Genomic DNA, 14,568 nt, shown 5'->3' with positions numbered 1-14,568 from the left:
AAGCAGGCTTCCCGCTGAGCAGGGAGCCCAATGCGGGGCTCGATCCCAGGACCCTGGGATCATGACCTGAGCCGAAGGCAGACGCTTAACGACTGAGCCACCCAGGCGCCCTTTGCTAAACATATTTGTGTTATATTTAAAAAATCAAGCAGCCAGTTAATGATAAAAACCAAATACCCTTCTCAAATAGCAGCATCGTCAAATTCTGAAAGTGTCTGTTGTACAGATTTTGCTGCTTGAATGGAGAATCCAGTGGATAAGATCCAGAGATTGGGAAGTCACCCTTCTCAGCATAAACAAGTACATGCTTGCAGGTAGAACCATTTTTCACTCTAATTACTCCCTGCCCCACCCCAATAAAACCTAGACAGCTTTCCATACTCTCAAGCACAGATTTTATGATTGCTCAGAACCCCAAAGTTCTGTTCCATTTAACATAGGCAAGTCTGGTTTTAAAAATGTTTTAGGACAGGTGACTCTCAAAGAACTCAGCAGTGTCTTTCTGAATTGCTTTAAGGAGGAACTGCACTGTCAGAATTAATACAGCCACAAATCTTACCACCTCAGTAATGAAGCCAGTTGTTACACTCTTTAAATGTTTCCCAAATCTCAGACACAGATAAGCCCATTGTAAGCTCCTTGTTTTTACCCATTTAGATCTTTTAGTCTGCAATCCTTATTAAATAGTTGTCAGTGACATATACGGAGGGCTGTGGTGCCACACCAACCCCCCCCCCCCCAAGTTTAGTTGTCGGTTCTGCCTCTTAATAGCTCTGTGGTTTTGAGCAAGTTCCTTACCATGTAAGCCTAGGAAGTTTTCTCTTCTGCAGCAACAAGCCAGCACAGTAGTCCCCCCTCATCCAGAGTTGTGCATTTCACGGTGTCAGTTACCCTTGGTCAGCCACAGTCCAGATTCAGATGATCCTCCTCCTGACTATCCTCAGAAGGTCAATAGTAGCCTAATGCTATGTGGCCATGCCTACATCATTCACCCCACTGCACCTCATCGTGTCAGCGTTTTATCATCTCATACCACCACATTTCAAATGAGAAACCTGCAACTCACTCTTCATTTCCCTTGAACACTTAGAGGCCACTGTAGGGTTATTAATTGGCCCAATTTCATACTGTGTCTCAGGGAATAGGGAGGCTGGAGGAGAGGGAGAGAGGGAACTGGCCAGTCAGTGGAACAGTCAGAATACGCATGTCATGTATCGATTAAGTTCGCCATCTTATATGGGTACAGTTCGTGGTGCCCCAAAACAATTACAGCGGGAACATCAAAGATCACAGATCACCAAGATGTAAAATGAAGAAAGTTTGAAATATTGCAAGAATTACCAAAATGTGACACAGAGACATGAAATGAGCAAATGCTATTGGAAAAATAGCACTGATAGGTTTGTTTGATCCCGGGTTCCCACAAACCTTCCATTTGTTAAAATATGTATCTGCGAAGTGCAGTAAAGCGAAGCACATTAAAAGGAGGTATGCCTGTACTTACCACACTGAATTATGTTTGCATACGTGATCCTTTCCTTTGTCCTCTCTAGGTTGTGAAAATATGCAGAGAACCAGCCTCTTGTTCTCTTTAATTCCCCAGAATAGGAGTTGACAGACAATTTCTGTAAAGGACCAAATAATAAATATTTTAGGCCTTGCAGGTCACATGGTCTCTGTTACAACTGCTCACCTCTGCTGTTGTAGCAGAAAAGCAGCCATAAACAATATGTAAAAAAAAAAAAAAATGACTGTGTTCTAGTAAAACAATCAAAACTATGTCTAGCACTTAATAGAAACTTTATAAATGTTGAATACTCTTAGGAATTGGTTATCTGTAACAATGTTTTTAGCTTGAAAGTGTTCAACAGATGACACATTGTATACATAATTGTATAAGGTTCTTCATTTTCCTGTAGGAGGCACAAAAATGTTGAGTATACCTAAGTTAATAAATTCTAGAATCTGAGTCTCACCCTAACATTTTTAGGGGAAAAGCCATAGGTCAGTTTTAACTCAAGACAGCATGGAACACAAGATGTAGAGTCAGAAAGCTCTAGTTTCTTTAACTTGCTGACTGACTTTGGGCAAATTTCTGAGCTTAAGTTAAATCTCTATTAAAACAGAGAACAGGGGCACCTGGGTGGCTCGGTTGGTTGGGCGTCTGCCTTCAGCTCAGGTCATGATCCCGGGGTCCTGGGATCGAGCCCCTCATCGGGCTCCGTGCTCCATGGGGAGTGCTTCTCCCTCTGCCCCTCTCCCCCACTCCTGCTCTTTCTCTCTCAAAAATAAAATCTTTAAAAAAAAAAAAAAAAACAGTGCCTACTTTACAGGGGAGCTGTGAGAATAAAACGAGATGATATATCTATAGTATTAGGTTAAAAACTAAAAACTGCTATAAAATTTAAGAAACATATTCACTGTGTTGACTATTGCATTAGATTCTTTGGGGTACCCAGAAATATTCTTTGTCTCTTGTATCAATATGTAAATTAAATGTGCTGTTAAATCCTGTACCAGTAAATAACATTACACAACATATGTAAATGTAGGTATTTGAATAATTTTTTTAATGTTACTGTTTTCAGTAGATTCCAAAACTGAATTGTATAACTTTTATGGTAATGGTAGTATTTTAAATGTATACTCAAACAATTGAAAGTTCCCAGGTTCGGAACACTTTATCATACTACCATGGAACTGTAAACAGATGCCCCAAATCATGAGATAATGGAGTTCTTAATGAGCAGTTTCTCGACTGTTCTAAAATGCATAGGGATTCAAAATAAATATTTTGCAGTATTCTTTCTAACAGTGATTTGGTATGTGTATACACAAGATGGTAGAAAAGGTAGTTTTTCCTTTTAATGTGGTGGCTATGTATGATCCCCAAGGGTAAGATTGATGTTAATAATACTCATTTGCACTGTGACCCGCGTATAAAATTTCGTTGAGCATCTGCTCTATACCAGGTATCATCCTACGTGTTAAAAGTACAGAGATGAACATAACAAGAGCCTTGCCCTCGTGGAGCCCAGCCTAATTTGGGGGAGACAGGTCTTGTAATGTAATTACAGACTATGGTAACTGCCTTAAGAGAAGTAGAGTTCAGCTGTAACAAAAACTCCTCCTACAGTGATTTAAACAAGAAAGTGACTCAGAACAAGATGTCTGAGGTGTGCAGTCCAAGGCTGGGCAGCTGGCTGTGCTGTGTCGTCAACATCCCACACGCCCTTCTCTTCCCCAGGCCTCATGGTCACAAGATGACTGCCGAACCTCCTGGCATTGCGTCTGTGTTTTGTGTAGGAACAAAAGGAAAGAGCTAAGGACTCTACCCTCCTGGGGCTTTATTGAAGAAGGAAAGCCCTCCGTGGGAGAGGCCAAATTTGTGTCAGATGGCCATCTGTAGCTCTACAGGAGTCTGGGGATTCTGTTTCTTTTCAACCCCTGAAGCAGAGGAAGCAAAGTCTAGTAGAGGGAGACAAGTACATAAAACCAGTACATTAAAGTGTTATGATTGCTGTGGCACGAGTTTATATGTGAGACAGTAGGGATTTGAAGGAAGAAGAGGTCAAGTGTGGTCCTGGAGGTCAAGGGGATGATGTTATAAATAAGGATGCCATTACAACTTCAGGCAGTGCAATTCATAAAGCAGTTGTAATGTAATTCATAAAGCAATTGACACCTGAGCTGAATCTTAGAAACTTGTGTCCAGGAATCCCATAGAGAATTGGGAGACCATTCTAAACAGAAGCAACAATGTTAGAAAAGTCACACGGACAAAGAGAAACCATGATGCATTAGGGTAAGATAAAAAAAAAAAACTATTCACAGCTACAACATACACTAGAAAGGATTTAGCAAGAACTATGACTAGACAGGTAAATAGTGAGCAGATTATGCATTTGTCATACTGTTTATCTTCATTCTCTTCTGTTAGGATGCCATTAAGGTTTTTTGGTAGGTGGGTAGTATGATCAGACTTGGATTTTAACAAACATCACCCAAATAGACGTATGAAATCTGAATTGAAATGGTGTAAGAAGTGAAAAAAGAGGTGTGCCTGGGTGGCTCAGTCAAACGCCTGCCTTTGGCTCAGGTCATGACCCCAGAATCCTGGGATCAAGCCCCACGTCGGGCTCCCCACTCAGCAGAGAGTCTGCTTCTCCCTCTGCCCCCCCACTTGTGCTCTCTCTCTCTCTCACCCCCCCATAAATAAAATCTTTTTTTAAAAAGTGAGAAAAGATAGGAAATTAATGAATTAGGATCTCTATGTAAAAATCCTGAGCTAAGAAAGTAATGGTAGCAAGGACAGCTGAGAAATGTTAAGAATAGTCTGGTCTAAAGACTTGGTGACTGATAATGTGGGAAGTAAACAAGAAAAACTGCGTGGTGTCTGCACATTTCCTGGAAGATGGTGGTGGTGTTTACCATAATAGAAAATACTGAAAAAGGAACAAGTCTGTAGGAAAAGATTATGGTGGAAGCAAATGTAGAAGATAGCCAGCTTGAGCCAGATGATGGGGACAATAACCTGGGAAAAGGACCTAGATCCTTAAATGACCTTATAGGATAAAACCACCCTACCAACCTTAATACTCTTAGCACTACTGTTTGAGAGAGTAATTTATATTGTTAAAACGTACATAATACCCAAAATAATCAGCTAAGTCAGTGCAGTCCCTATCAAAATTCCAATGGCATTTTCACAGATACAGAAGAAACAATTCCCAGCTTTATATGTGGAACCACAGAAGATTCCAAATAGCCAGAGCAGTCTTGAGAAAGAAAAACAAAGCTGGATGCATCACACTTCATGATTTCAAAACCTATTACAAAGCTTATAGTAATTAAAACAGTAATGTGTTAGCATAAAAACACACACACACAGATGAGTGGGACAGAACAGAGCACCCAGAAATAAACCCCCATCATTTATAACACAGGAACCAAGAATGTACAGTGGGAAAATGACAGCCTCTTCAATAAATGGTGTTGGGAAAACTGGACAGCCACATGTAAAAGAATGAAACTGGACAACTATCTTACACCTTACATAAAAATCAACTAAAAATGGATTAAAGACTTGAACATACGACCTGAAAACAGTTATATTCCTAGAAGAAAACATAGGGGTTAAGCTCCTTAACATCTGTGTTGGCGATGTCTTTTTGGATTTGACACCAAAAGCAAAGACAAGAAAAGCAAAAATAAGTAGGTGGGACTACATCAAACAAAAAGCCTCTGTACAACAAAGGAAATTAACAAAATTAAAAGACAACCAAGGAATGAGAGAAAGGTTTGCAAATCTAGTATATAAGGGGTTAATATCCATAATATATAAAGAACTACAACTCAGTAGAGGAAAAAACACAATCTGATTATTAAAATACAGGTAGAGGACCTGAACATTTTTCCAAAGACCATGTACAGATGGCCAACTGGGTAAAGGTGCTTCCCTAATCAGCAGGGAAATGCAAATCAAAACCACAATGAGATATCACCTCTCACCTGTTAGAATGGCTGTCATCAGAAAGACAAGACATAACCAATGTGGGTGAGGATATGAAGAAAAGGGAACCCTGTTGGTGAGAATCTAAATTGATGTAACCACCATGGAAAACAGTATGGAGTTCCCTGAAAAAGAATTAAAAATAGAACTTCCATATGACCCAGCAATTCCACTTCCGGGTATTTATCTGAAGGAAATGAGATCACTGTCTTGAGAAGACGTCTGCAGCCCCATGTTCATTGCAGCATTATCAGCAGTAGCCAAGACATGCAAACAACCTGAGTGTCCATCAACAGATGGATAAAGAAAATGTGTATAATACACATGCACGTGTGCGCACACACAGGAATATTATTCAGGCATTAAAAAAAGGTAATTCTGCCATTTGCAACAACATAGATGGGTCTTCAGGGCATTATGCTAAGTGAAATGAGAGAGAGACCAACACTATATAATGTCGCTTATATGCGGAATCTTTAAAGACACACACATACACACACACACACACACACACACTCTGAACTCATAGATACAGTGAACAGATTGGTGGTTGTCAGAGGTGGGGGGTGTTGGGGAATGGACAAAATGAGTGAAGGTGGTCAAAAGATACACACTTAACAGTTGAAAGATAAAGAGAGTCCTGGGGATGTAATACCGTGGTGACTGTGAGGGATAAAAAAGAAACAGAAATGTTCTTACAGAACAGAATATAAAAGTTGATCTTGACAAAATAGAAAAGCTGGCAAGTTAAGAAGTACAGGAAGTGATGGGAGGGTAGAGAAAGTATCTTATAAAGTAGAGGGATGAGGTACTGTCAGAACTGATGGAACAAGAAATATAGGTTTAAATAACGATCATTTAAATTTATAGAGAAACAAACTGGTATTTTAAATATAAGAAATGGGACAGTCTGGGGAAGAAGGTGGTAATGAGCTAAAGCCTCATCCATATAGCAGGAAGTAAGAAGGTAATATCTAAACTTAATAATGCACATAGTAACATGAGTATATTATTTAGAGCTATGAAAATAATCACTAGAATTAAAAACAAGTGATTAAAGATGGTTTCCTCAAGGAAGGGGTGAAGCCAAGTATACTGACTTATATAAACTTGTTAGTAACTGCATCTAGTACTAAAAAATGATTTTAATATTCTTATCCGTATTAATAAAACTGGTTCATCATTTTCAGAATTGGTTTGACTTTGTTAGATTTATTTCTACATATTTTATTCTTTTTAATGCTATTATAAATGGAACTGTTTTCTCAGTTTCATTTTTGAAATTCGACCATTGAACTTTTTATCTTATGAAATGCCCCTCTTGTTGGTAATACTGGTTTATCTTTTCTGTTGTCTGATAGTCACCCTAGTTCTCCTAGGGTTACTCATTTATTTTTAAAAGAAATACGTATATATGCATATTTAGAACAAAAGAGTAGACAAACGCTAAAATGTTAATAAAAGTATCTGACCTATATAGAATTATGAGTTTTGTGGGGTTTTTGTGTATCTTGAGTTCTGTGATACATCTATTAAAATTAGGGGGGAAAAGTGACTTAATGTAAATCAGCTAGATTTTTGTTGTTGTTGCTACAGATGGCAGCAATTGACTCTAACAGGTAGAAAAAGGAATTTTTCAAGATATTGGGACTAGTCATAGAACCAGTAGGACAGCTGGAGGACCAGGCTCAGAAGAGGGAGGAGCTCTGGAAGCTACAGGCCTCGAGGTAGCAGAACCTCCTCAGCCGTCTCGTCTAGTTCATGCCACAGGAAGAAATGAACTCTTTTTGTTCTCTATCAAGATTCAAAATCCAGAAGTGAGAGTCCTGCCTGAGTCAAATAAATCTCTGACACTTGATGAGGAAAATACATGGCACTTCCAGTTACATAGTCCCAGGACTCCACACAGTGGGGACCAAAGAACCCCCAAAATGAAATTAGGATGCTATTATCAAAAGAAGGGAAATGAATTCTGACAGCTAAAAAGCAAGCAATGTTCACTAAAATATTCAACTTTTTGTTAGTGCAGAATTACAGTTTATAATGCTAGTCATAAAAGCAGTGATCAAATAAGAAATGGTTTTGAATACAATGATCCCAGTTATTGTCCCACATCCCATAGAGGACTTACCACACTGAAGTTCTCCCTCACAGATTTCTCTCCCACTTGACTATGAGTTGCCTGTGTTCCATGAAGCAGTTAAATTCAATTAGAAAATGAAGAAATAGAGATCTTTATAATCATATAGAAGACTTTGTAATAATGTAGCACTTCCTAGGATGTCATCTTCTTGGTTTACCTAATCAACTTGTGCTTACTCCTCAAGACTCAGCTCAAGCACTGCCTCATTCAGAAGCCTTTCTCCCTTACATCCTCCTATTGCGTCCCATTCTGGCTAAGAGACCTCTCATCCATGTGCATGACACTATTATTCTCATCCACCTCTGTCATATTGGATCATTTGTCTGTCTCCCACACTAGCCAGACTGGCAGACTATCTTGTTTTTCTTTGATTCTCCAGCTCCTTACACAGTGTCTACACATTCACTAAACACTTGCTGAATGATTGAATGAGTCTGCCGGAGCAAAGGAGTAAGGCGAACATTCTGTCTAGAACCCAGCGTGTATAAAGACATGGCACATGGGATGTGAGCGTGATGAGAAGTTCCGTAGGATTAGAGCAGAGAGAGGTTAATGGGAGAAGAGACTGGTGAGTTTGACTAGAATTGGTCTTTAAAAGGCTATTTATATCAAGTTTAGAGAATTCTTTAGGCCTGAGAACAGTGGAGATTTGGCCAGGGGAGGAGGGCAGGACACTAGAGGCTGTTGGATGGCTAAACACTGGTTGGGGCTGGAACTAGGCAAAGAGAGAACCCTCAGGTGGGAGCAAATTCAGCTCCCAGACGCTAGGCACTTTCTAGGGACTGGGAATGCAGTAGTAAGTAATACAGAGATGTTCCCCTGGAGCTTCGTTCTAGTAAAGACAGATAAAGACAACAGATAGACACAAAGCTGTATGTACACATTCGCAAAACTGAAACGCCACGTTGCAAGTAAAATCTTCCGGAATCACACTGTCCAGGTAAAGCTTTGGAGTAGGCCGGAGAGGCTCTCGCGCGTACAGAAGGGAACCTCCTTTTACAGCCCCCGTGGCAAGCATTAACTGCTCAGTTTTTGTATGTACAGTGACCAGTATTACACAGCCTTCTTTAGGAACTTGTCTCAAGTAAGCGGTTTGTAAGCTCTGACCTGTAGAAATACGTTTGTAGTATTTATGCACTCTCCACAAGGTGTTGCAAAGAAATAACGGTCACAGTAATACTTTCTTCTTTAGCCAAAGTGATTTTCCCCATTTCATATTACACATAGGGATAATCTTTTCTAAAGCTTAATTGAATGCATGATAGTATAAATGAAAGGCAGTCATTGCCTCTATTATTGGCAAGTTGCGTTTGTAGCTTACAGTTTCTAGTGCCTGAAAAACAGTCTGGCATTTTTACGACTTCGTCTACAACCTTGCCAGATGTTTGGGGTTTCTTTTCAGTTGAAGGGAGCCCATTAGTCTTGATTCTCGACACACACATTAGACGCCTCTGCGCGTGATGGCAGACTCCTTCAGTATTAATGGCTATTTCCTCTCTTTTCAGGGTGCTGATAAGACCGTGAAAGGTCCAGATGGACTAACTGCCTTTGAGGCCACTGACAACCAGGCAATCAAAGCCCTTCTTCAGTGATGGACGGATGGGCTGCCAGCTCTGGAAGAAGGGCTCTCCCGTGGCCTCACACTGCTGCCTGTCTGTCTGTCACTCTCTAGCTGCCAGCTTCTTCAGCTAAATACTTTAACAGGGGTGAGGGGAGAGAGAAATTCATAACCAGTCAGACCACCAGAAAAAAACCATGTTTGGGAAGAGAGGAAAAAACCGTGATCAGGCTTTTACTGGGACTCCTGATCAAGTCTGCCTCTTTTCCATTTCCAACAAAATACACAGCTTATGCCCAAGGGAGAGCAAAGACAAACCGTACCAGTACCATTTGACCCTTTCAGCTCCCTAGCTAGTTTATTCATGAGATCAAGTCGAGGGCCTGATCCTACCGAGGCCAACTCTCCGAGTGTGGTAGCCGTAACTGAGCAGCAGCGGCTGCTGGGACCTAACTCCGGGTGCTGAGATAAGCAATCAGCTCTAGCCTTCTGCCTTAAGACGCACTCTCCTGGGGGCCTCCTGGCATAGTTAAGAGCGCTGCCCGTGGTCGGCGACCAAATCTTCCCTCAGCGACTTTCAGCTTTACGTGAGAGCTCAGTTAAGGTGAGGGGGCACACTCCTAAATTGCTGGATGACTCAACTTTGGATTTCCTCTCCCCTTTCACATGGATTTCATGTATCTTTAGATAAAACTGACTAGTTTTATTTATAAAACCTTAAATTTTGGAAGCCTACAGGAGAAATCATTCCAGTGTGCGTATTTTTTTCTCCTCTAGATTCAGACGTTTATATAACATTGAAACACTTTCAGACTCCTGCTGGTAGTAAAAGGGGATTTAAACATAGAATCATAGCCATAGCCTGTTAGTATCCTCTAGAGAACAGTTGTCTTAGTACCTATGGATTTTCTTCATTTGCTCTTTGAATGGATTGGCCTCGGTTATGTTTGGAGAATCAAGGAACATTCTTTGGAAATCCTCTCTCAGACCCACCTTGGATGCTGATTACTTACTGCACCAAAGCTATCACTGGGGTGAGATTTACGGTCTGGACAAATTGAGCCCTGTCCCTTCAAAAGTTTGCTCGTTACCAGGTTTCCCCAACTTGTCGATAGGCTTCTGCTGAACATATGCCAACCCATCTGCATAACCTATTTTTGTTTCTTTACTAAACCATGCATCACATTAAGTGTGACCCCTTCAAAATGTATTCTGTCTTCTTAAAATACAGTGCCCTACAAGGGGTGTTCTGACCTGCAGGAAATATTTAGACACATGTTCAAATGTTTATTTCATGAGCAGTACAACGAATTAAAACATACACCCTTAAATTTGCTATTTCACATTTAAAATATTGACTCCTTTGACTTGCCATCCATAAAAGCTTGCTAAAAATATTAGGGTTTTTCCTTAGCCAAATCATGCAATAATTGAATGTACCTCAAATTTTTAAAGGGGGGTTGGGTTAGGGGCTTGTATTCAGATTGTGGATAACAAAGAATTATGATTTTTTAAGGCAATGTAGCATTCTAAAACAGGGTTAAACTAGTATCAAGAGTAGCCAGCTAATAACAAATCTTACTGATCGGTTTGTTATGGTGTGGGTTTATGCGTGTGTGTGCGTGCGCGAGTGTGTGTGTGTGTATTTTTCCCCATGAATCTTTTTTTTTTTTTTAATCCTGTGGCTTTTTGCTTACAACTAGCCTAACCCTGTAATTTTCCTGCATCCGAGAAAACAATCACAAACAAAATGGTGGTTTAAATACTTTGATATATTTGGCTAATTCTGCTTAGTGCAGATTAGAGTTGGATTAGAAGTCAGTAAACAGTACTTTATTACATCACTGAATGGAAACAGCTATCCTCATTGAAGACGGAGGGCACTTTATCAGTCTGTATGTTGGTAGCAACAAGGTGTTTCTGTATTTTCGTTTTCACCTCTTGGCTTGGATTTTTACCTTTCCTTTCAAACTGTTGTGTTGCAGTTGGCTATTGCAGAGAGTGCACTGTCCTATCATTCCTGAACTTGGTCTGCTTTCCAGTCACCTGGTGGAGAAGCCGCGTGACTCTTTGTACAGTTCATCCCGCTGTTCCTTGTCTTGCAGTAGAGGCTACTTCGCCTTCCCTCTTTCTCAGCCATTTTGTAAGCCCCAGAATTATGGGGCGATTGCTTGAGAAAATAACGTAAACATAGAATAGACTGGCCGAGATGGTTTACAATTTCTGTTTTTTTTTTTAACTAGGTTATTTATAATGTATTTCCGAACCACTTGGCAGAGAAATTCACAACACTTAATGTTCATTTTTTGAGTAAAGGAAGCTAAAAACATGTCTGCTTTTTGGTACTACATGCATTAGTGAAGGGTTAAGTAAGTTTTGTTCTCCACTGAATATTTAACATCTCAGAAAAAATCTTGCATGTTCTGTAGTTTTTGTATTAAGTCAGTCATTTTGTATGCACTCTATCAAGTAAAAACAGGCGGTTTACCTGTTTACATTAGTATCCTAACAAATTCCGCCCCCTTGCAGCTTCAGACTGGCATCTGTATACTTAGAGTTCAGACACAGCACCCAAGAATACCCAAGTAGTTCTTCTAGGCATAGCTCACCTTCTACACCCAGCGGGGCACAGAGGAGAGGCGGGTGGGTACAGTGTGTACAAGCTGCAAGTAAGGCCCTTTACTCATTGATTTCTTCCCCCCCCCCCAATAATGGATCTTAAATCTAGATGTACCGACTTTTTTTTCCTAAAACTTCAACGGAGCTGCTCTTTACTTCCATGCAATATTGTGTACTCGATTGTGTATAGAAGAAGCTGGTGAGAGTGCCCTCCTATATAAGCAATTGCAGTGTTTTGCATGCAAAATTTTAAGAATTTAAATCATCCTGATTCTATTTTGTAAATGGAGAAACAATCATATCTTTCTAAGCAGTAATGGAGGAAGACTAGTGCTTTGTGCATTTTGATATATTTGAGTTCATTTTTTCCATCATGTAATACTTTTGACACAATTGGGTTTCTCATATGATCCTAGTTCATGTACATCCGAATGCTAAATAATACCGTGTTTCAGTTTTGTGTTGCAAGAACAAATGGAATAAACTTGAATTGTGCTACAAGGAACGTGTCGGCAGCTTTTCCTCCCTCAGCTCCTGCGGCCTTCCTTTCCAGACCCTTTTCTCACAGCTTGACCCAGCCTCTGGTGGACTCCAGCTTTGGGTTCATCCAAATTTCCCTTCGTAACCCAATTCTAGGAGAAAATAAGTGGAAAGAAAATAAGACAGGAAAGATTTATTTGAAATAAACTGTACTACTCCTCATCTGGAAGTGTTGCTTTTGTGTCGGTCTCCTGATAACAGACTGGGTCACTTACGAACCTTCAGTAATCCTGGCTTCCTGAAAGCAGGGCTAGCCGGCGTATCCTGGAGCATCCGGGTCAGGATCGTGGGCAGCCGCTCAGGCCTTTCCTATGTCAACTGAGGCTGCTGCACATCCCGAGGTTCACGTTTGCCCAACGTACTCGACCGTGAGCGCTCTTTTAGAGTGTAGTTTTCAGAACAAATGTTCTGATTGAACATTAAATCACTTTGAACCTCAAAATCTGAACCAGATTATATTCAGCTTGATTCTGTTGTAATCTTGTCAACAACCTAAGACAACTGTGTATTTTTCTTTTGAAATGGCCTATGAATAATATGTGCAGATGCGCAGTAAAAGAGAGCAAAAGCTATCTTTCAGGACCTTCATGTTGCCAACCAAGGTTTAAGCATGGGGTAGCATGTAGGGGTGGATGTGAGTCTTCACAGGAGATTTTTTGATCAGTGAAACTTTCATTTTAAGAATTGGGGTCTTATCGGGGGTTCCTGGGTGGCTCAGTTGCTTAAGTGTCTGACTCTTGATTTCAGCTCAGGTCATGATCTCAGGGTCCTGGGATGGAGCCCGTATCCAGCTCTGCACTCAGTGTGTAGTCGGCTTGAGATTCTCTCCCTCTGCCCCCTGCCTCTGCTCGCACACACTCTAAAATCTTAAAAAAAAGAAGTGGGGTCCATCTAAGTGTTTAAATCTAGTTAAATATATGTTAAAGGGAACAGAGCATCTTCTATAATCATTGAACAAACCAGTTATTAGTCAACGGAAGGCACACATCTGGACGAAAAGCACTTAGAGTTACTGTGAAAATTTTGCGATTAGACACCAGCTATCACAGGACCCTGACGCAACACAGTAGATCAGATTGTTACTGCATTTTTTTTTTTTCCTTCTATGAGACCAGGGATTCTCAAAATGTCCCTGGCCTAGCCACATCACCACCACCTGGGGACTTGATTGAGGTGCCCAGTCCGGGCCAACCGAATCCAAGCATGGGCTGAGCCCATCAGTCCATGTCGTAACAAACCCTCCGGGGCATTCTGATACACACTTGAGTTTGAGGACCACTGTGAGCGACCATAAAGACAAAGAGTCTAAAAACCTGTAAATGGGAAGTCATCGAGGGTGGCTTCCTAGAGATGAAGTAAATGGAAGCCTTTAACACAGCAGACACAGCAAAAATGGACGCCCAAGAAAATCTTAAGATGAGCCTCAAAGTTATACTCTGGGCAAAAGAAGCGAAGGTAAGATGTCACAACGGCTCCAAAGATAAAACGCTGATGAGAAGGACCCTTTGTTACTAGGGTTTTTTCCCCTGCAGGACGTCCTGTCAACTGCTGTGGGTAGTATTTCCACAGGAGCCCAGGGTTAGAGTCCCCATGGGCGAATTGCTTGAGCCCTCCCCAAGTCCTTTCCTTGAATCCCCCAGAGGGGTGAGGAGGCATGCAAGGAATTTGGGAAGATAGGTCATGAGTCTCCTTGTCTTGTGCTTGGCACATTGCAGATCACTGCAATTGCTCCAGTCACTTAGCCGGGTCCCCGCTGGTTTCTGCCGCGCAATCCTACAGCAGGAGACAGCCACACTCAGAGGCCAGTTCTGCTTTCTCAACCCCAGTGCCCTGTGCTGTCGTTACTGCTGTGAATATGGATCCTTCTCTGTGGTGCGGGCACCACTAGATCGGAAACAGCCACCTGCCTGTCACCTACCATGGTCTGTGTAGGGTCAACTACCCTGCCCAAATACTAGCCCCATCATCACTCATCAGCCATAGGACATTTTTCTTCAAGGCTATTTCACTGAAATAATAATTAACTGATTGAGAATAAAATTTATCAGCAGCTTTTATAGCACCTGCCACTTGGTAGACATTCACTGTATTCGTTCTGAACTACTCACATCAAATCATTACACAGTCAAATAGGAGATAAGCTTTGTTTTCAGTAAATCGTGACTGAAGAATCGCTGTTAGGACCGTGGGGCTACA

The 14,568-nt window shown here is 41.0% G+C and overlaps 1 protein-coding gene across 2 annotated transcripts in view; it reads left to right on the top strand.

Annotated features, from left to right (window-relative positions):
• The window catches only part of MTPN (myotrophin), an 80,530-nt gene that overhangs the window by 43,363 nt on the left and 22,599 nt on the right, over positions 1-14,568 (top strand). The window contains exon 4 of one of the 2 annotated variants that reach the window (XM_036100704.2): positions 9,161-12,333. The exons of the other annotated variant lie outside the window; for it this stretch is intronic. Within the exon in view, the coding sequence (XP_035956597.1) occupies positions 9,161-9,247 (87 nt within the window). The 3' untranslated portion in view covers positions 9,248-12,333. Of the gene's footprint in view, positions 1-9,160; positions 12,334-14,568 lie in introns of those variants that run through there. 2 annotated transcript variants of the gene reach the window in all.

This window comes from Halichoerus grypus, chromosome 12 (genome assembly GCF_964656455.1).
Source record: "Halichoerus grypus chromosome 12, mHalGry1.hap1.1, whole genome shotgun sequence".
NCBI lineage: Eukaryota > Metazoa > Chordata > Mammalia > Carnivora > Phocidae > Halichoerus > Halichoerus grypus.
This window is presented reverse-complemented; position numbering and strand designations above follow the sequence as displayed.